Raw genomic sequence first — 22445 nt, forward strand, 5'->3', positions numbered from 1 at the left:
ACAATTTTTAAGGGTAAAGAAGTGATCCGTTTAAATGCAAGAATGTGTTTATGTGCACAGAATGTGTGAGAATTGCAATGTGATCTGCTGCAGGGGGTGAGGGGCTGTATCTCTTCCTATCTCTTCTCTCTTCTCTCTTCTCTCTCTCTCTTTCGGCAGGCTCTAGGAGGCTGGATGGTGTTTGGACAAAGTCTTACAATTTTCCACCAAGGAATGTGTATGGCCCCAATGAGACTGCCAACCACAGAGACAGAACGAAATGAAGAGAAAGTGAAGAAGATAGACAGGGAAAGAGATGGGGAGATTAATATTAATTCAAATGTTAATTCAAATGTTCCTATTTTTATTTTTATTTCAAATGTCAAATTCAGGAACGGAATATACTCCAGGCAAACTTTAGAGGGATCATGCACACACTCGTATTGAACAGAAATGGCGGCAATAATGGATTCAGCAGAGCATTAGAAACTGTGAAGTCAGCCAACTTTTTAAGTCTAATATTTAAAAACCTGAGTGAAATTCAGTGTTAATGGAAAGCCAATAATTTTAATATTATGTGTTCAGATATGAATATTTTAAATCTAACGGTGTGTGACTTTCAGAAAAATATAACCATGTTCATGCAAATTCCTCTGTTTGAAGCGCCGCACAGGTTTCGAGTTTCAGTATTCATTAAAATTAGTGTTTGCTTATATAGTTGCATGCATTTGGCAGTCGGGACGACCGGTGAGCGTTAGTGTGTCTGCGTGTGTTTAAGATTCTGTGTATATCAATAACCATGTGTGTCTGAGTGTGTGTGTGTCTGAGTGTGTGTGTGTGTGTCTGAGTGTGTGTGTGTGTGTGTTTGTGTGTGTTTGACTTGGGGGGCTTCCAGCTATGTCAGGGTGATCCAGACCAAATGCCTTAATTCCCAATGGACAGAGAGAGACGGTGGGGGCATAAGGGAGCAAGTAAAATAGCAGCTAAGAAAGAAAAACAAGGATTCAACAAAATGAGAAATGAACGACTGAGTTAAAAATAAGTGGATATAACAGTTTCATAATCTAGTAATAAAAGTTACAGCATTTAAATTACTATTTTGGGTTAAGAGTATTGTAAGTTTTCAGTGTCATTTTGACTTTTTGTAGCTTTTTTGTATGTTAAATGCAATAATGTGAAAAGAAATATTTAGAAGACATGTAGAAGCCCTTTATGCTTGTATTCAAGTAATATATATCTTTGTCCTCTCTCTTGCCCCTTTGCTTCCGGCTTCCGGTCGGGAGAAGCAGGCAGTGCTACCAATGACTGAGAGCGTTGTCTGTCTGCCTGTCTACACTTGCTGTGCAGAACTTCCTGCACCTGTACAGCAGGCACAGACAGGCAGACAGATGGCAGCCCGCCTGACAGGCCACACAGTGTGACTGACACAGACACCAGCCAATCAGTTCCACCACAACCTGGCAGGGAACTTTAAGCGCACCAATGACAACTGTATTTTACCATGATCATCATAAAGTCATTAAATAAATGAACAACACTTAATGCAGTTACTCGCCTCGTCATCTTTAAACCAGGACAGACTCTCTGCAGTGAGCACGAACCAGTACTCCTTGGCTCCTCCTTTGATCAGGCTGATGTTGTTGATGGTTAACCAACCCTTCCGAATCACCTGAGGGGCAAAAGTCACAGGTGAAAAGTCTGGGTTCATGGTTCATTAAAAAACAGGCAGAGATTCTCTGGTCCTTTAAAAACCAAAAATGTCAAGGTGAATTTAAAGAACACGCCAAATCTGTATGCAGGTGCTAAATTTCAATGTCCTTTATCATGAATGGATGGATAGATAGATGGATAGATAGATAGATGGATAGATAGATAGATAGATAGATAGATAGATAGATAGATAGATAGATAGATAGATAGATAGATAGATAGATAGATAGATAGATAGATAGATAGATAGATAGATAGATAGATAGATAGATAGATAGATAGATAGATAGGTAGATAGATAGATAGATAGATAGATAGATAGATAGATAGATAGATAGATAGATAGATAGATAGATAGATGATAGGTAGAAGTTACATAGGTAGAAGTTACAACACTACCTTGAAAAGGAGAACTAAAACAATATAATAATAGCTAATGTGCAGAGGATGACAGAGAAAAAACTAAGGGATGAAAGGGTGGACGTGAAGAAAGAAAAGGAAACAGAAAATCGGGATGGCAAAGGGAGAAAGGGGAAAGGTCCAAAACATCCGTAGGAAATATGAGTCATTTTCTGGCTGATTTAGTCTGATCTTGACTTTCAAAACAGTTTTATCCTGTGAGTCATTCATTCAGTTCAGCAACATTATCAACAGTTCTCATGAACTATTATTCTCAAATTGCACAGAATGTATTGATTTCCCTTTAAAAAGTAAAAGATAAAAAAGAAGAAAGAAACTGATGTGAAGAGATGAAATGCACCAACAACAAAAAAAAAACGTCGCCATGATGCATGGATGATGATTTCTTCCCTGTAAATCCGGTTTCCTCCCCGGTTATCAGTATATAAAATATTCCCACAACATAGTTTAAAATTAAGTAAAAGTGTACAAATCTTGTACAAAAGTATTGCTTCACCACCAACAACCATTTTAATCAAACCTCCAACAACAACACGACAAATACAATAAAACACAAAAACATTATCATTATTTTGTGACTGTACCAACTTCAAGTTTGCAGCATGCACCAATTTTTTTTTTCAAAATCAGAAATTTTTAAGACACACAGGCCAAATGGACTGAGATCAAAGAGGATTTTGAGATTCCAAACGTTTTTTTTTTTTTTTACATTAGCTCCGGCATACACGCAAGCCGTTTACTCATGTACTGTACTTACAGGGCTGCAAACCGTAAGGAGGTTCATTCACAGACAGTACGCTATAAACCAGAATTATAGCACAGTGATTCAGAGACATTAAAATGATGAATAGGAGGATAAATGAAGCAGGTAATTAATAGTATAAGGTTTCAGGATGTGGTTTAAGATTTCAGACTGTTACTTTACAAGATACTGCTGGGCAAATCAGGATTCAGAATACGAGTCCAAAGGTCAACTTTTGGAGTCATGTTTTGGACTGTTGTGTATCTACACTGATTGAAAAGTCTAAACGGAAGTGTAGTGCATGAAAAACACACTGAACAACAACGTTTAGGGAGTGTTTTATCAGTCGTAAAAATCTGAATTTCTGAGTCCCAGAATGTCTTTGATTTATGTGACGGCAGCACCAGACAAAGGGTGGAAAAGAAAGCGGTGAAGAGGAAGACATGGTTTTGCTGTGTTCAGAGGCATACAGGCTTTTTGACATACATAGACACAAACACGAAACAATGTGACGCTGGTAGACAGTAGGTAAGGCTTACAGACACTGGACTCGTACAATTTGACTGGTTGGAGGAGGGGCAGCACCCTAAAACATCGAGAGGAGAGAATAAAACCATTAAGGTGGCACGGGCATCTCTCCTGGCACGCTGGCACTCCACATTGGTTCATTCAACCCAAAAAATGTTTTATCATATTACTAAACACTAAAAATACCATACCATTTTCTAAGCAATGGAAGGTTTAAGTTAGTAAAGATTAGACATGTAGAGCAAAAAGCAACCATGCAGCACAGTGAGCGCTCAATGAATATGTTACTCACCAGGTGAGTGTGTGCAGGAGATATGAACATTAAAGATCTTTTAAAAATTACAGGAATGCTTCAGGTTCATTACTAGTCCAGCTCTATTACCAAAGAAAATCATTTTGACACCCTCAGTCTTTAAAAACATAGGAAAAAATATTTTTGCAGTCATGCGCACAAAATGAAAGTGAAGCATTAATTCATGCTTAACTAATGCACAGATAATCTTGAATTATTGTATGACTTCATTAATGATATTCATTAATGATTACCGCATTTGCAACTAATAAAGAGTCTTGCTGTAAAGTCATTTTTTAATTATCAAAATGGGTCAAAGGCATTGATTTCAATTTCCAGCCATCTCTTTTAATGACTCATTAGCAGAGATATCAATGATTAAAGATTCAAACTAGTATTACTTTCTTTTTAAAATTAAAGATTTTTTTTTTGAATTTGTTCAAATTATTGAACCTGGAAAATTCCTCTAAAATGGACATCAAAGATGGGAAAGAGCAACTTACACTGGCATGGACTAAAATGTTTGTCCTTAGGATCATGTGATCAAGTTTTAGTGAAGAGCACAGCTCAACCGTGGGGCAGAAGGTGAAATAGATTTTTAGCCTATAAACCTTTTGAAATAGACCTACCATTAAAAAAATCTTGTTTAATACCCGGTGATGCACTACAATTAAAACTGCAATAAGACAAACAGAAGCTCGAGAGCTCTGAAGGTGCAGTCAAATTTACCATTGTTCGCCGAATTTCAAAGGCAGAAATCCAGTAATTTCAATAGGAATCCACATGATCAGGAATTCCCCATGCATATTTTGTAACGGAATTCTTCACATTGAACAAAAGAAAGCTTCTTGGTTAGAAAGGGATTGTTGTGTGAGCTTTTCTTGCATACCATGTATTAGAAGATAGGCAATACATTGGTGAGCCACCTAAAAACTGCTCAGTCAAGTGGATAAAAAGAATGAGAAATATATTTCCACAACAAAGGCCACAAAAAAAGTGGGCAGCCATTGTTGAGCTTTACTGGGCTCATAATTGTTATGAGCCAAATTCAGCAGTAACTAAAACTCTACTGCTAAACAAATGGGGCCATAAAAGCTTGTTAAAGAATGGGGCAAATAAAGCCATCAGAGAGGCAGAACCTGATTTCACCAAGTGCAACATGTTCTTGGATCAACATCTGTGTTGATCCTGGAACAACTTTCCGATCAACCAATCAGATTTCTGGGACACGTTTACCGTTTGTCAAGTTTTGCCTCACAATCAGGGTTAGATGCTTCTACATCTGTTATTTACCCATAATTCCTTCTGATTTTAGGGATAAGTTATGGGTTGGGTTAGGTTTAGAGGTAGGGATAAGGTTAGGGGCAACATTTTCGTACAGGAATGTTGTTCCAGGATCAACAAAATATGTTAACCCAGGAAGGAGTCTAACTCTGCAAAATCAGGACGTGCATCAGAGAGCGAGGGAGAGAAAAAAGAATATTCATTTACAGCTCAAAACACAAATGTTAGACATACACATAAGCCACATATTATCTGATGTGAGAAAGATGAACAAGAGAGCAACAGAGCTTGAGCAGAAAAGAGACTCCCTTGCAGTAAAGACTCAGTAGGACTGTCCAAACCCTGCTCGCTGATGATTTCTGATCTATACCAGGTTCATACAGTATCAACAGTTGTTCATAAAACACTTCGACTCACCTGGTTCCCTGCTGAAGGCTTCTTACACGTTGGATTGGTTTTCTGTTGAGCGCTTGAAAGGAAATGTGTAAAAGGAGGGAAATCTCTCATCATGTCATTCATTTTGTGTTTTATTTCCGTCATTTTCATTTGTCGTTAAAACCTTACTTTGCGAATCCGATAAAATCTTCATGGTTTGTGTTGATGTAAGAGAGCTGAATCTCTAGTGAGAGTAAAACCTGTTCATTGTGAACAAACACACACATATGCACAACAAGATACAACACAAAACCATAATTTGTAATTAAAATGCTCATAATGTTAATTTCATTCATAACTAAACTGTCCAAATAGTGAATCATTTGATTGGTTGTGTGAGGGTATCAGTCTGACCTGGTCTTTGGCTTGACTCTCTCGTTCTCGAATGTGTGAGGTCACTATTCTCTCAGTCTCCTCCCGTAGTTTTGGAAAGATCTCTAACTGAGGACATGCACACACACGCACGCACGCACGCACGCACGCACGCACGCACGCACGCACGCACGCACGCACGCACGCACGCACGCACGCACACACACACACACACACACACACACACACACACACACACACACACACAAACAAGACAAGTTAGAATAAATAAATAAAAAACATTACCACCACCCTCTTTACTGGTTTAATTAAAGTTCCTTGTCTTATTGTCCTTTGTGAAAAAGGAATGTTTTATTGAATGTGCACTCGCATCATGCTTCAAATTTCAAAAAAATATATATTTTAAAAAACTGTATTTGCAGATAATACTGTATATTATTAATGAAATAAAAGGCCACTTAATTGTACTTAAAGAAATGACACTTTTAATTTAAACTGTATTATGTAATTTGAATTAAATTGTCGATTACATTTAAAGTTAATATATTTTAAATGTACTAAATTGCAACTTCATCATTAAAAATGTGTAATTACAAAACTATTTAAACCCATGGCATACAAGTCTCAAAAGAAATATTTTCAACAATTTTGTTTTCTATTACTTCTATATATTGTAATATTCTAGATAGTTTAATATTTTAAATAACATTTTTATATTTGAATTTACCATAAATGCTTGTCAGTACATACGGCAGTACACTGTACTTCTAAGAAAATATAAGTAATTATGAAATTATATATAAGATATATTTAAGTCCTACTTAAGTGGGTCAAAAGCAGTCTTATTAAATGCTAACTCTTATTAAATGCTGACTGCATTTAATATAAATTTAAACCATAATACATTTTCATTTAATTGAAATAACATGCAAAATTAACGTCGGAAAAAAATTACATTCAGTTCGTCCTTAAATACTGTGTATTCTTCAAGTATTTTATTTCTGTAATAAAAGTATGCTAAATTGAACTATTTTTCATAAGGAGTGAACAAACCATCAGTGCATTTTACTCCAATAATAAAAATTATTTGGCATGGTGATCCTGAATCAAAATATAATCATTTTCCTCTAAAATGACTTTCCTTTCCCAGCTGATGTCAATTAGGTCGTGCAAACTATTGGAAAATAGCAAACTGCTATTAACCCCCTGGGGACGGCTATCGCGCCGTCTCACTTTTTTTCTTATCAGTGCAAAAGAGACTCAAATAACTCCGTCGATTTTTGTCATACAGGCAAGTGTTTTACATCATTAAAAACTGTTAAATGTCTTCTTTTATTCGTGTACACTAATAATAAAAACATAAAGTTGTGTTTTTCGTAAAATAAAGGAAAAAAACATGATGCGCGTTCGTTCTTCTCTCCAATGTGAAGTTCATTCTGAAACACGACAGAAAATGAAAAAAAAAGCGACTTCAGTATTCCTCTGCTTTTCATGAGTTTGGAAGACTGTTTGTGCTGTGGATTTACCTTGGATTTACCACAGAAGAACACGATTTGATTATGAGAACAATTTTTAAGGTAAGACACATAATAGTAAGCGTGTTATTGTTGCATAAACTTCACATTGTAGCTACTAGTTAAACTGATGCCAGACTAAAATGTTGTGAAATGAGATAAAAGTATGCTCGTATGAGTGTTTATTCTAATATGGTGAATATTTTAATGTTTATACCTGTGCTTACTGTTAAATACTGTGTTTGTGGATATCTGCTCAAACGTAGATGTATAATGTAACAATAATGTTTCATAGTTTGGAGCGGCTCGATTGCTTCAGTAAACGTTCTCTGCACACGCTGAGTTTGGGTCAGTCACGCTGTGCGTTTGAAAAGCAAAACACCCCAAACATTAGGCTTCATGTTTTTACTCTCTCATTTCATAACGAATAGAAAAGTTTGAAGTAACATATGATAATCCATATATTTTTTTCTAGTGTAGTGTTACTGAAGTGTTCATTTTTAACGATTTATAGAATGCCCCCTCTCTTCCATGGGGCATGTCGACACAAGACACCTAAAGTGATGCCTTGGCGGACAGTATACAAATGGCTGAGGGCAGAAATATGCTAATATGGGAAATATGCTAATACAGGACAGTCCCTCAGTGGTTGTGGGCAGAGCATGAGCAGTTTGACATCATATTGCTCAGAAAATCCAAACGGCTTGATTATTGAGAGTGTTTTGGCTTTTTGAGGATTTAAAAAAAAAGGAGGTAATGTATTTTTTTCATTGTATGGTGGTTGTGTCCACACACTGCAAAGACACATTTATATGCAAACACCATAAGTGAATTTTGCATCCGATGGCGCCTTTAAAGTAAAAATAGAACACTCTGACTTTAATGGAACATATACACTTTTGTAGCATTATATTATACTCCTTGACTTATATGTCTATGTCCATTCACTCAGTATAAGAGTACGTTGTACCTTGTTGGTACACTGTTGTACTGTGTTGATGAGCTCCTGGATCACCATGTCTACGCACTTGAGACACGGACCTTTAAGTTTCACAATCTGTTTCTTCACTATGGCTTCAAAGGCCATATCGGGTGTGAACAGTCCTGTCCTGGATCAGCAAGAGAGGAGAGAAAATTAAGTACTGTGAGAGATAACATAATATGAACTTGCATTCTGAATATGAATATAAATGAATAAAAAGTTTGAGAAGGAGGGGTAAAGGAAGACATACAGAGAAGCAACATGTAGGAAAATATAACCTGTTTATTTTTTATAAGGTTAGCAAACATTTTAAGTTCAAGTTGACTGCCAAAATTTTACTGAGTGCCCTTTTAAATACGTTACTCTATGTTTGTGACACATACCTGATGCCATGGATGTTTTTAATAGCGTAACTGATCTCCCTTCGTAACTCTTTCTCATCAAACTCCATCTTATGTAGTGCAACATAAACAGGACATCAGCATGAGCACTGATTTCTGAGTTCTGAATGCCATTCGATTTTTTACTGTATCAATCAATTCAACTTTAACAAACTACCTTAACAAGCTCAAAGGGAAAACGCTCATGAAAGACACGGTTGATTTTGGCTCCTCCTGAAAGCTGCACTGTGTCCACCTGATCCCCAGATCCCTCGATCCGCTTCTCAAAATCCAGCCCAAAGTGCTGTATCAACCTGGACAACAAATCAACAGCATGTGTTTGTGATTGTGGCCTGTTCAGTTCATGTATTTATTCTCTGTGCATGTATTTATTCTCTGAATTACAGTGAGTTTATGTGTGTGTGAACCCACTGCATTAAGGCCTTGGTCTTGCGTGAGGGGTCATCTGGGTTCAAATACTTGTACTCTTCTGCCTCCTTATCCAGCGAGAGAAGCTGAGTCTGTAATTGACTACGTAACGCTGGTAATGTGTCACGGATGTGGTTGGTAAGTTGCTAGGAAGACAAAAAAGAGAAGAAATACAATTAAAGCTATCATTTCCATCTGTGGGCTCTCACACATGTTTCACACATGTGGTACTTCTTGTAATGTTCTTTGTCTTGTCACCTGATTGAGGAGCCTCTGTAAGTACGGAGTGCCCATGCAGTCTGCCATGTGTCGGTATGCAGGATGTGACTTGAAGAACCGTTTCTCTGCAGCCAGAGCTGCACTGATGTCCTTTTTTCCCTCTATGTCCTTCTGACCACGGTTTACCACACCAATATAACCTGTAGCCACAACATATTCTTTCTTTCAGATACATTGTTTTACAATGACGCCACTTTGTTTTAGAGAAAAGTCATTAAGAGAATTATCTTGTAGAACCTGCTGTGAAAAATATGACCTCATCATTTCAAATTGAAATAGCTAACAGGATACTGAACTTTGTTTGTTTTGCATTGGAGTACCAACCAATTTACACGTATTTACATTTGAATGGGTTGCATAGAATACAAATTTTTTTTAAACAATTTTGCTTTAATGAACTTATAACATCATGTGATGTGATGTAGTTTTCTAAAATGGTTTTGAATTTGATCATATGTCCATGCACTTCTTTCACTTTTTTCAGTCTTATCCTGTGAAATTTATTCTTTTTTTTTACACACAATGGTAAGATTATATCACAGTTTTTATTAGTACAACATTTTGTCTACACAAGCCGCAGTGATTCTAAACTAGGAGGCCTCAGCAACCTCTCAATGGGGCCTTAAAATGAATTAAAATAAGACAAAAGGTGTGTGTATTTTATTTACACCCCAAACAACTTTTTTCTTCTATGAAGAACTAGAATAGCTTAATTTTAAATGTGTGATTTCTTTACCTGGAAAAGCCACATAAATTAAAAAAATCTTAAAACACCATGGGGATTTTTCATAAAGAATACATATTTTCCTAGTTATGCCTATATATATTCTCTAAAATATTTAATTGGGTAGAAATTGTGAGTAAACATTTTTTTTTTTCAATTTACTCGTCCTTATACCTTAAACAGTACTTCATGAACAACTGTCATGTAACATTCATGTAAATGAATTTGTTAAAAAGAGTGGGATTGGTTAAAACGTACAGTCAGCTGCTAAAACTTAAGGATTTCTGAAATGTAATTATATTAATTATAATTGTTTTAGTTAGTTATTTTAATCTATGGACATGCCTAGTATCTGTAATTAAAAAAAAAAAAAAGCGTTTTGGAAACAAAACATGACAGAGGATGTACCAAAGAAAACTTTTAATATTTTTGTTGAGGACTCTGAATATTGTTGTTTACAATGGGATGCCTTGAATCAAAAAGGTTGAGAAAAAAGCATAAGCTCAGCTCTGTTATGGAAAAAAATATCAAGAACTTTAGACTTGAGGTGGGAAAATGTGATTTCTTGTTCTTCAGTATTGTGACCCAACAAAAATGGAAAAGTCAAGGTCTTACAACTGTAAGTCAGACTGTATCCAATCTGCATAAATGGCGAATAGGATTTCTAGAGTGTTTTAACCCTCGTCCATGGCTGGACTTCTGTGTGTCTAATGCATTAAGGCAGCAGCAGGAAGCATGAAGACTCTGCACCTGGCCCTGTTTTAGCCACTATAGCCTGCAGCAACTTGCTTGGCAGTGGCCCAGTTCTGAGACCAAACTGCACAGGCCTCTACTGACACATTTCTACATGTGTGCTGTACCTCTGCGAAGTGGCAGTAACCTGTTCTCCAGCACGTCCCTGACATCTGTGCCCTTGTCCACCAGATCCAGCTTAGTGATCACGCCAATGGTGCGATGGCCTGACAGGAAGATCAAGCAAAGCAGGAAGAAAAACAAGGAGGAAAAACATTATGATGATGTGAATGGGCCAAAAGGGGATATAACTGAGGACAGATATGAACCATAATCGTTCTTTTCCACTCACCCTGCGGATCCACGTCTTTGGCCAGTTTAAGAGCATCGGAGTTCGCCAGATCCATGTTAGCGGGTGTGACAGCAAGGATGAGACAATTCTCTCTGCAGATGAACTGCATGATCATGTCTCTGATCTGGTATTCAATGTCAGGAGGCTGATCTCCCACTGGTACTTTAGTTATGCCTGGAAGATCTATCAGAGTCAAGTTCAAAACTGCAGAAAGAAAATGAGAAAAACAAAGACAGAGATATTTGGCCAGAGATACTCTTAGGAAAGAAAAAAATCTCTCCGAGGCATGGACAACATTAAAAGGAGAGCAAATATACCTTTACTATTGTTTTTAATATATAATTAATTAATACTTTTATTCAGCAAGGACACTTTTTTATCAAAAAGTAAAGAAATTTATAATGTAACAAAAGATTTCTATTCCAAATAAATGCTTTTGAACCTTCTATTCATCTAAGATTCCAGAAAAAAAATGTATCACGGTTTCCACAAAAATATTAAGCAGCACGGGTTATTATCAACCGTTTTCAACAATGATACTAATGAAATGTTTCTTGAGCAGCAAATCAGCTGCTGAATATTCAGCTTTGCCATCACAGTAAAAAGTAACATTGTAAAATACATTAAAGTAGAAAACCGTTTTAATATGTGTTTTTGATGAAAATAAATGCAGCCTTGTTGAGCATATGTGCGTCGTTAATGTAAATTAATTTATTACTTGTTTTCTGACAATAATACCATTTGGAGAGTAGACACGAAGGTTGATGGGACTGGGGGATATGCCCTTATTTGTTCCCGTGACTCTGTCTGTCTCTGCTTCAATCTCCAGTCGGACATCATCAAAGTCTGTAAACTTCTTTCCTTTACAGTGAAGAAACTCCGCATGCTCTGTAGTGGAGAACAGAAAGTACAAATTAGAAAAGTAGAAGATGATAGGGCCTTAAGGAACTGACAGCGCAACGGTTTGTAATTCATGAAATTCAAATATCTGTCAGTTCTCTACTCTCCAACAAGACTCATTTTAATCTTAACAGAGGAGACACTGACCTCTAGTGCTCAATGCACATAATCCATAGAACACAAGATATAGGCTATTTTTTCGAAGTAGAGATGGAAACCAAAGACTCAGACTCGGACGGATTATAAAATTAACCGTATAGAATATTATTACCAAAAGGGATTTGATAAATTAAAATTGAATATTGGAAGTTAATTATTTTAAATTTGTAGGTGAATTATTGAAATCCCAGTAAGTTTATTGACATATTTAAAAAAAGGTTCAAAACAATTTTTCACTGCATTTGTATGATTAGACCTTATATACCCATTGAACAAGCCAAATGTTCTATGTGTGCAATGATTGTGTGATGATTTGATGTCAGGGTACTTTTATACAAAAACAATATACTAAAAACGGAAACGTTTTTACTTTGCGTTTTTGAAAAGTTTTGTGTATAGACAACAGCATTGTCAAAAAAAATCTGTGTCCAAGAGAACGACTAAAAACGCTATATTATGGTGTCACGCCAGCGATGTCACATTGTCAAGAAACACGTGCCTAAAGACTGAACATGTAATACGCATACGCGTTACGTCACCGTTTTTGTCGTTTACACAGAGACGATAACGGTATCGTTTTTACTTGAATCAGAAGTCAATGACATGGCATTATTCTAAAAAATATTTATTGTAAAGAAAACTATTTAGAAAATTTTACAAATTTCTTATTTTTAAAATGTGTAAATGGTTTTTCCTCTGAAGTTATTTTTCAATTAATAACGAAACAAGTAGAAAGGGGAGTTAATATAAGGGTGCATAAATTTTAATCATTGTAGTGTACAAAGATGTAGAACAAGTTTTTGTGAAGTCATAATTTTCAGTGAAGGGAATTATAGAATGATTCAACAACAGATTTTAAAAGGCAAACAACTAAAATTCTCTTCAGCTTTACCTGGCTTTGTGATAGTTGGTTAAATGGTTATTTTTTTTAATGTGTGTATTTTTATTGTATTTAATATTTTTATTGTATTACTGTTACTTAAATTTTAGATTGTTTGTTCGCTGTAATATTTTTAGGTCCGTAGTAAAAGCCCAACTAAAATGTAGTATCCTACACTGTTGTCACATGAACTCAGCAAGTGATATATTTACTTCAAGGGTGGAATCTTTTTTTTTTATTATAATTTTTAATCCAATGTTGTGTAATAAAAAATAAAAAAAAAATAAAAAAAAAAATATATATATATATATATATGTTGTTCGGAATATCTCAAAATAACTTATGTGTTATGTATATGTATATATATATCGAGTTATATTGAGATATTCCAAACAACTTTTTAGTACCTGATCACTAATTAAGTACCACAACCAAAATGTGTGTGCATGTGAGTATCACTCATACCTGTAGTTGAACTGATGAGCTGAAGGACAAGTGGTCTCCTTGTAACAATTCCTGATCCTCTAGGCAGGAAATCTCTGAGAATGTAGCATTGATCATTATGTCAAAAAAAAAAAATACTCATGAGTAAACACCTTGGGCACGCCAAAATACAATTCTCCTTCCATACACATAAAACTTCCCCCACATGATACACAGACAGAGTCCCTTGTCTGAGGCAGAGTGCCAGAGACTCTGTCATTGCATACTTGGATTAGTCCAGTTTTACAGTGAAACCATAAACCTTGTCCCACCTCCTCACACCCTTCATGACCCTAATACTCTGATATTTATGGCACGTTTTAGCCTTAAATAACCAGAAAGTAGTCAATTCATAATCCAGTCCAGTTCATTTTCACCATCAATTTGCAGATCTCACGAGAGCACTCTATAAATAAAACAGTCCAGATGATGAACTGCAGCAGGATCACTGATATTCTTTACGAGTGATGTTAAAATACCTACCCCTGTTAAAAGTGCAGAGAAATATCTAAATAACTCAAATCTTAGTTTGATTATCCCCAAAAATCGTGGCTGATTCAATGATGAGGACCTATTTGTCTTAGAAACCATTTTGATTTTTGTTCTTTATCCAATCTATTTCGAAATACGCAACAATACAATGATGGGAAAAGTTTGACTTTTCCATGAAAAATGTGTTTTCTACTTGGTCTGATAAATCCCAGGCTTGAAATGAAGTTTGCACAGATCTAAAACAGAACTCTTTCCCAAAATAGGGGGGAAAGTCCCACTGGATTAGACCTAGTTAAAGGCATCCAGGGAGGAGGCCAGAATGAAGGTAGAAGCTGCATAAAGTGTATAGCATACTAGGCTACAGATAGAAAAAGAAAATCATCATAGTCAACTGCATCATCATATTTCCACATACTGGTGGTAGTGGTTGCTAAGGTGACTATTAGTATTGTTCATAATGAGGGTTTGGCATTAACAAACCACTAACCCCTAAGTAAAGGCCCTGATATACTTCAAGCAAAATCAAAGAACAAACTGATGTGACATAATTTCGAACAAAATCAGGTTAAAACGAAGTTCGTTTGGAGTTTGTTTTGGGAGTTCGAACCAGCTTGCTAAAGCGAACTTTCCAAAAAATTTGCGCCGGAAAAATAACTTTGCCGTGAGTATATTGGGGCCTTGAGTATTGAACGTATTTTAGCCATGAAACTACAGTACATGAACAAGCCAGCCTGTGGTATTTAGCTTGAACTTTCACCTAGGCAGTGACTCATCTGTGTGTTTGACACATGGCTCACTCTTCTACAACAATGTCCTTTACATTCCCAGTCATTCCCAATACTTACCCTTGACCTCCACTTTCTAACCCCTTAACAAAGCCCCTCTTGACTCAACTGCTGCAGCCTCATCTTCTCCCCCTTGTCCTTGCTTTCTTCTTCACTTTCTGCTTATTTCACACTGTCCCTCCCCAAGTACCCAGCATGCATTACTGTGGTAAACAGACACAGTAATGCTGAATTGAACATTGCCTACGTGTAACATTGCATTAATGTTTACACATTTCAGCGGGTGTTTAAGTAAACATTTCAATATTGATTAAAGCACTAGCTCAAGCTAAAAGTAACATTCTGTCATTATTCTGTTAAGCTCAAAAAGCACCATAAAGAAGCACGGCCTGTGTGGTGGAACAAGAAGTGGAGACTGAGGTAGATTGGGAGTTAGAGCGCAGCAGACAAAGTTGGTGACCAAGGTGGAGCCAGCTGGCTAGGTGTGGAGCTGAAGACCACCAAGGCGGAGCAGGCAGAGCCGAAGACCATTTCAGTGGAGCTGGTGGAACTAGAAATCCCCACGGCAGGGCAGACGGAGCCGAAGACCACTTCAGCAGAGTAGGCGAAACTGTAGAACCCCACGGTGAAGCAAGTAGAGCTGAAGACCACAACGGTGCAGCTAGTGGGGCTGATGACCACCATGGCGAAACAGGCGGAACGGTAGAATCAGGCGAGAGGTTAAAAACGGCTGCCCGTCACAGTGAGTTCATGGATGACCTCCGTGGTCATGTCAGAATCAATAGAGTGCATATAGGCGACTCATAATCGGCCTCCGCCAGTTTTGAAAGCATTGGTACAGCCTGAGTTGCTTCAGCTCGGCGGCCATGATGGCTGGAGACTTGTTCAAAGGCTGTGGCAACCATGACATGAAGAGGCTCTGGAGTGGCGGCCATGTTAAAACTAATAATTTTGTATAAATAAATAACTTCTGCTTTCCCAAAACTTTTTATTGCTGCTCTTTTTATGTTACTTTAATGTTATCCTCTGGATGAATCGCTTGTGTTGTAGTATTACTCATTTGTTTGTCACTTTTTTAGTGACACTTTTTCAAAGTGTCTGCTAAAATTATAAATGTATATGTAATGTAAACCAGTGTGACAGCCTGGGAAATTCCTCAAAAAAAAGAAGATTACAAATACATCATCAACATTTTATTTCTGCATTTTGTCATGTCATCTACTAGTCATGTAATAATCAACTACATCCTCTACTAAACCCAAGCAATACGCTCCCTCTATCTGTGAGATCCCTTTTCACTAACCCATTTCTCCAGGCATCTCTGACTGGCAGTGATACTGAGATCACAGATGGCTGAGGGTGCAGTGTTCTCCATTCATATATAACCCATTGCTATGGATACACATACTCATTTTTTGCTGTGTATGAGCTCTAAGTAGGCCATCATATTACTGCACCACATACGTTCATGATGGTACATAAATGAAAACCATTTGCAACTCATTGTACAGTATTTCAGCTGATCAATTTACATTAAAAACAGAGGCAGACCACATAACTTATTACATGGTCAGGTGTTATGAAGCATGTAGAAACACGATTTTGATTTGAGTGATAGCCAAGGTCATGGTTTTGATTCCCATGGAATGCAAGAACTGATAGAAATAAATTAAAGTGCCCCTATTATGCTTTTTTTTTCAAATATTATCTTTCATGCAGTGTGTAATATAGCTGTTTGTAAATGTAAAAGTGCACGACAAATAAAGTTAGTGTCTCCTAATAGAAACAATTGATTCTGAAGTGCCGAAATGAGTCTCACATTCTGTTACATACCTACATAACAATGTACCAATTTTGCGGTAGTTGTAGTTGTACGGTAGTTGTAGCTGAGCCCTAGAAAAGTTTGGTTCCTGTTTTGATGCTGTTTTCAGAGCTGTTAATCCAGTTTGATGTACTTCAAAAGGATGAGGACTCACTCTGGAATTGATATTTCCGGTAAACAGATACCATCATTCGCATCACTGTTTATGAAACACTGAAGAAGAGCTGAAATACAGATATGGCAATAGGCAGGTTTTTTTTCCGACACATGCTGTAAGCGGTAGACCAAGGGTTCAGGGTTCCGCTTTCGCCCTCTGAGCTTTTCGGCACCTCCGTGGAGGCGGTGGTTGGAAAGTACAGAGAGGCGAAAGCGTGCTCAGCTGCATTTAGGACCATGTATACCGCTGAGATCCGTATCCACGCCCAGATAGACAGGAGGGCCTGGCTAGACAGGGCCAGAGAGCCAGTGTCGCCTCTCGTGCGCCTCCTCCATGGAGGAGTAGGTCGCAGAAGAGGCGCGACTCCCGCAAGAATCTGAGGGAGGTGATCCAGCACAAACGAACACAGGCGCTTCTTATATCAGGCCTGTGGCTGGGCCCATGGTAAGAACAATGTTCTGATAGCCTGCCTCGGATTGGTTAGTGAGAGTGCCTCTTTCAGGCATGTATAGGTGGTAGACTCCATGTTCATAAAGAACTGTCTGGTGAGTCTTCACTTCGCACGCCGCAGGTGAGCTGAGTTGGTCTTCTTTAAGAGTAATTTTTGTGTGAAACTAACACTAAAATGTGTCTCTCTACACACCTCATTCCCTGTATAGAGTTATGGGGTCATGTCAATGTCAATGTCATAAGGTAAAAAATTTTGGTTTTTGGTTTTAGGGCCCTGAAGTTCCCCTATTAGGTGGCTAGAACGATAGAGAGAAGCACCAGTTGTATGGGCTTCTTTTGTGAGTATGTGATGGCTTCCCTGGTTGTCATATGCAAGATAGAGCAAGGTATGTCACTGCTCATTCTAGTTGTAAAACTATGTAGCTTAGGCTTCCTCTCATCGTGAGAGTATTTGAGGCCGCCGCTCACTCATATGAAATATGTTATCAGCTGCATTAAGTGGCATAACGTCATTGAGAGGAATGGGAATGTTTATGCTACCGCTTGTTTTTTTCTACACACATCTGTGTTAGCCCTCGGGCTATTAGCCACTTCAGTGTAGAGTAGTTGGTCTCTCTCTCTCTCTCTCTCTCTCTCTCAAAAAAAAAGACTGTCTGACATTTTTTGGTCATGATTTTTTTAATTTTTTTAGCTGACGCTTTTATCCATAATGAGTACATCGCCCCCTTGAGCTCTGTTTGGGTTTTTAGTAGGCTGAGCATTTTTAGCATCCCTATTTGACAGCCTCCTTCCATGGGAGTCGTTAGGCCATGGTCTACCCCCTTTTCTGCATTCTGGGGCGAGAAGAATAATGCAGCTTAGTGCAGAGGCATGATTCATAAAGACCCTGGGTTAGGCGTCAATAAGGCCTTCACAGTACAATGGGTCTTTCTTGAGCAGGCTGTCTTTCTCATCACAAAGAGACTGGGTTTTGTCTGCCTGACCCTGCCATGCAGAACTAGCATATGGATTTGGGCTGCAGAATAGGCTCCACTCACCTGCTCGAGTATCGGGTTGTAGGTGGTTGGCTTACAAGCCAGCCCCACTCCCCTAGGCTGGGGGCAGATAAAATTATGTCACCTCTAGAGCTGCTGGTGGGCCGGCACCCTGTTAAATCTCAGGGTTGGGTGGTAGTATTCCCCTGTGATACAGGGTAGGTCTGAGTTCTTCACTTTAAGTTCTATATTATCCTACCTTGCACCATTATGGCTCGGGTCGAGTGGAAAGTTCTAACCTTCACTTCTTTTTGGTTTTTGAAGTACGCTCCCGTTAAGCCAGAGCATTGCCATTGCCGATGCTGTAGGCGCTGTGTAAACAGCTCATCTGCCAACGAAGGCTGCGCCATTAGGTAGTAGGCCTTAGCAGGCCTCCTTGAATGGGCAGCCATCAAGACTGCGTGGTAGGGCAGCTTACCTCAGGTGTTTGGATTTAGTAGTTCGGGCAACAGACTCACTTATGGGTAGTAGGCCTTAAACAGGCCTCCTCAGAAGCCTCCTAACGTTATGGGACATACATTATAGCTGCGACCAAGTAGCTAGCCTTATTAGGCCTCCTGTGGGTGGTCTCAATATTTGTGTTGGTGTAGTAGGGTTCCCAATGGTATATGTGTGTAGCAGAATAAACTCGCTATCAGCTAGTTGGAGCAACCAGGCCTCACTGATGGCGAGTCCCCGGCAGTATGATTTTGGCTGACAGCACTGACTTGCTTCAGGCCCAGTAGGCCTCTCAATCTTCTAAGTGAGTCTTGAGTGACGGGGTATACAAACAGTGGTGTTTATGGTCTTGACCTTAGCAAGGCCTCCCTGAGCCCCATCATGGGGTGCTCGACTGTTAATTCGCTGGTCAATCAGACAATTGGCTTCAGTGGGCCTCTCTGGAGGCTAGTCCCGATCATGATCAGCCAAATAGGATTGACCACTGTCAGGCGGTTGGCCTTATCAGGCCACCATGTATTTCGACCCCCAACCTTACGGCCATGGCAGTCAGTTTCTTACCTAAAGAAAACTTTCAGACGACCGGCTTTAACAGACTGCTCCGAGACTGAGCCCAAAGACTGGCAGGCCTTAGCAGGCCGCCCTGGGACTGACAGCCAGAATCAGGGTTCATAGCAATAACCAGTTTTAGCTTGCTATCAGGTAGTAGGCATCTCCAGGCCTCCTTGAAGGCAGATGGTAGGCCTCTCCAGGCCTCCCTGAAGGCGAGTTCCCGTGGATGCTAGCTATCAGGTAGTAGGCCTCTCCAGGCCTCTCTTAAGGCAAAGTCCCAAGGATGAACAACTGCACAGCTAGCTTTACTGGCTACCAGGTAGTAGCCCTCACTAGGCCTTCCTAAAAGCGAGTTCCCAAATATTGGCACTAGGTAGCCAGCCCTCTGGTTATCAGGTAGTAGGCCTCAGTAGACCCAGCGACGCTGGGTTCTGGCAGCTAGGCAGACAGCTTCTGAAAGCGAGCTTGCGCCCTAGCATGACTAATGGTCATTTTCTGCTAATGGTTCCCTTCTAGAACCTCTTTTATCTAGCCTACAGCCTGGTTTGCCTACCAGGCAGGCCATGTGCTCCCCTCACTGAGGGTCACTATGAGTATTCAGCCTCCTGAGTCTGGTCAGATGGTCGTAGGCCTCTCGTCAGGCCTCCCATTTAGATCAGTCCTCAGTGCTTTGAAACACAAGAGCTGGGTAGATCTGTGGAATGAGCAGAGAAACTCCCCTAGCTGGCAAGGGTTGTAAGCGTTATGCTGAGTCATGCTCTCCTGGATACCCCGTCTCTCTTGGGGCAGTCATGGCCTAATGGTAACAGAGTTGGACTGGTGACCCAAAGGTTGCTGGTTCGATTCCAGTACCGGCAGGAATATGACTGATGTGTCCTTGAGCAAGGCACCTAACTCCCAATCGCTCGCCGGGTGCCACTCAAGGCTGCCCGCGGCTCCGGGTGTGTGTATCCACGTTTGCAATGTGTGTGTGTTCACTACTCACTACTCTGCTCCTAATGTGTGTGCACTTACTTGGATGGGTTAAATGCAGAGGTCAAATTCCAAGTATGGGTTACCATACTTGGCCATCACGTGCCACTTTCACTTTTCACTTTCACTCTGAGATCCGGGCCGAGTGATTCACTTTCAGCTTCGCAGTTCCTCGGGTTGGATGCCTTATCTAAAAGCAAGTGTCCAGAGGCTCTGTCTTCGGACAGACAGGAATTTGGCCAGACTGAAATGTCCAATGTAAGTGACACCAGCTCAGGCATTCCTGGTGGCATTTCAGGTGAGTATGTTCCCCTGAATAGTGATTGGCTGGGGCTCCTTTGGGTTCCCTAACCACATTTCCTAGAAGAGACCCCTTCTAAATTTGAAGCTGTGGTCCTAGGCCCTTGAGCAGGCCCAGGCAGGCCTTTCATTAAACAATGTTTATAGAGGGTTTCCTGTTTCCAAGCTGTATAGCTTGGGCAATGACTGTAGGGAATGCTGTCACTTACAGCCCAGGTGTGACCTGAGGGTGAGTGGTTCTGGCATTTCATTTGAATTTGCTGGTTTTGACAGTTTTCACTGCCAGTGGGTATGCACTCCCTTAGCATGGTGGCGTTGGTATATCGTTCCCCTTAGCGTCAATCAACGCAGTGTGAGTTCCCTTTCGAAAGGGAATGTCTAGGTAAGGCATAAAAAAAAAAAGTTTGGATCCGGTTGGTTGTCAGTTGAGGTCATGGGTCGGTAGGGACTTTTTTTTTTTTTTGTAGTGGCAGCAAGGGATAGGAAGGAAATTATTGTTATTGTTATTTTTTATTTTCAGTAGCGATTGATAAGCTACTCTATTTTCTCATAACATAGCCTACCTGTACATGTACTCTACCACCTTGTGTGCATGTTACACACACACGCTGATTTTAAATGTGTGCGCGGGGGCAAACGGGGTTGCCTTATTGTAAAGTGTTACCGATTAGTTATACACCGATTCAGACGTCTCGTGAGTTCAGTGTTAGAAAGATCAGTTGTTTTAACCATTCATTAAAACGAATCGGTTCAAATGAGTTATTAGTTCGCGAATTAGACGTGTCATTATCGGACGTGTGCGTGTTGTGTGATTATCCCGGCGGTGTCATCACAGAAAACATTTCATCACTGGATAGTTTTTTCGTTTATTTAAAGTGTTGTTTATATGTCAGCTGAATGTGTGGAACGCTTTTCAGAGAAGATAAGGCAACGTATTTTAGCACAATTCCCACCCAGCGGTAATTCAGGAAAAAAGAAATCTCTGAATGCTCCACATGAAACTTTAGTCTTCCGACCTTGCCATCGTGTCGATTTATTTTCATTAATATGTGCGAGGGAGAGAGAGCTAGACAGTGCTTAGTTTTGAGACGGTGACGCCTATACTTTCGCCTGGCTGCGCAGAGAGAGCGCGCGCGCGACCGGGGCTCTCTCTCTGCTCGTTCAGTTCATGCGCCCTGTCACAAGCGCAGCAGTGCATCTACATGACAACAACGATGTGTGAACGCCCGTGGCTGCCTCGTTTGTTAGCATTGCTGGAGGACAACAGGCTATACAAATATGGTGCTGTACAAAAACATAAATTATAGTTCGCCTCAAAGTTTTTTATTTGTGTATTTATTTAATTTGTATTATTTCTTCCCCAAGCTCATAAAATAAATTTGGGTCGCACATAAATTGACAGGGTCGGTCGGAAACCGGAACCAATTTTTTTTTATGCCTAACGACTGTCCTCTGTTCCCAGAGAACATGGAACGAAACACTGCGTCTTTTCACTATGCCTCGGGGCCTGCCTACCAAACAGCCCCTTCGGACGAAAAGGTGACAATCATAGACAGTAAAAGAAATGGACACAGCGACCCCCTTGATTTCAACGGAGAAACGTGAACCCCAATTAGAAGCACTCACTTTCTGATGGCTGAGCGTACTGCGCAGGCTCAAACTGAGCTTGACGACGTAGCCTAGATGTGACGTGAGCAACCTGTCTGACAGTTGTAAATCTTCTAGTAGCTGTGCCACAAACCGAAATATTTCCAATTCCTCAAAAACGTTGTTGAAATATTTTCTCCAGTTGCTTATATGGACTCTCTATCTATGGGCTTCCCCTAGACTTTATTTCTCCATGTCCCCCCGATTGCCTCATAGACAGTAAAAGATTGCCTGAGAGCTTCTCCTCCTGTCTGCACGA

At 39.5% G+C, this 22445-nt stretch overlaps 1 protein-coding gene across 2 annotated transcripts in view; it reads right to left on the reverse strand.

Annotated features, from left to right (window-relative positions):
* The window catches only part of dnm3a (dynamin 3a), a 48687-nt gene that overhangs the window by 23552 nt on the left and 2690 nt on the right, over positions 1 to 22445 (reverse strand). Inside the window, exons 3-16 of one of the 2 annotated variants that reach the window (XM_077220749.1) lie at positions 13520 to 13593; positions 11854 to 12003; positions 11116 to 11319; positions 10892 to 10990; positions 9287 to 9447; positions 9032 to 9174; positions 8778 to 8913; positions 8603 to 8670; positions 8208 to 8346; positions 5745 to 5831; positions 5520 to 5590; positions 5373 to 5424; positions 3408 to 3437; positions 1535 to 1648 (exon numbers count right to left, since the gene is read on the reverse strand). In XM_077220749.1, coding sequence (XP_077076864.1) covers positions 1535 to 1648; positions 3408 to 3437; positions 5373 to 5424; positions 5520 to 5590; positions 5745 to 5831; positions 8208 to 8346; positions 8603 to 8670; positions 8778 to 8913; positions 9032 to 9174; positions 9287 to 9447; positions 10892 to 10990; positions 11116 to 11319; positions 11854 to 12003; positions 13520 to 13593 — 1528 coding nt within the window. The remainder of the gene's footprint in view (positions 1 to 1534; positions 1649 to 3407; positions 3438 to 5372; positions 5425 to 5519; positions 5591 to 5744; positions 5832 to 8207; positions 8347 to 8602; positions 8671 to 8777; positions 8914 to 9031; positions 9175 to 9286; positions 9448 to 10891; positions 10991 to 11115; positions 11320 to 11853; positions 12004 to 13519; positions 13594 to 22445) is intronic. The other variant, XM_077220750.1, reaches the window with a different exon arrangement.

The sequence above is a fragment of the Siphateles boraxobius genome, unplaced genomic scaffold (assembly GCF_051911475.1).
Source record: "Siphateles boraxobius isolate OS27281-9 unplaced genomic scaffold, OSU_SipBor_1 8, whole genome shotgun sequence".
In the NCBI taxonomy this organism is placed as follows: Eukaryota; Metazoa; Chordata; class Actinopteri; order Cypriniformes; family Leuciscidae; genus Siphateles; species Siphateles boraxobius.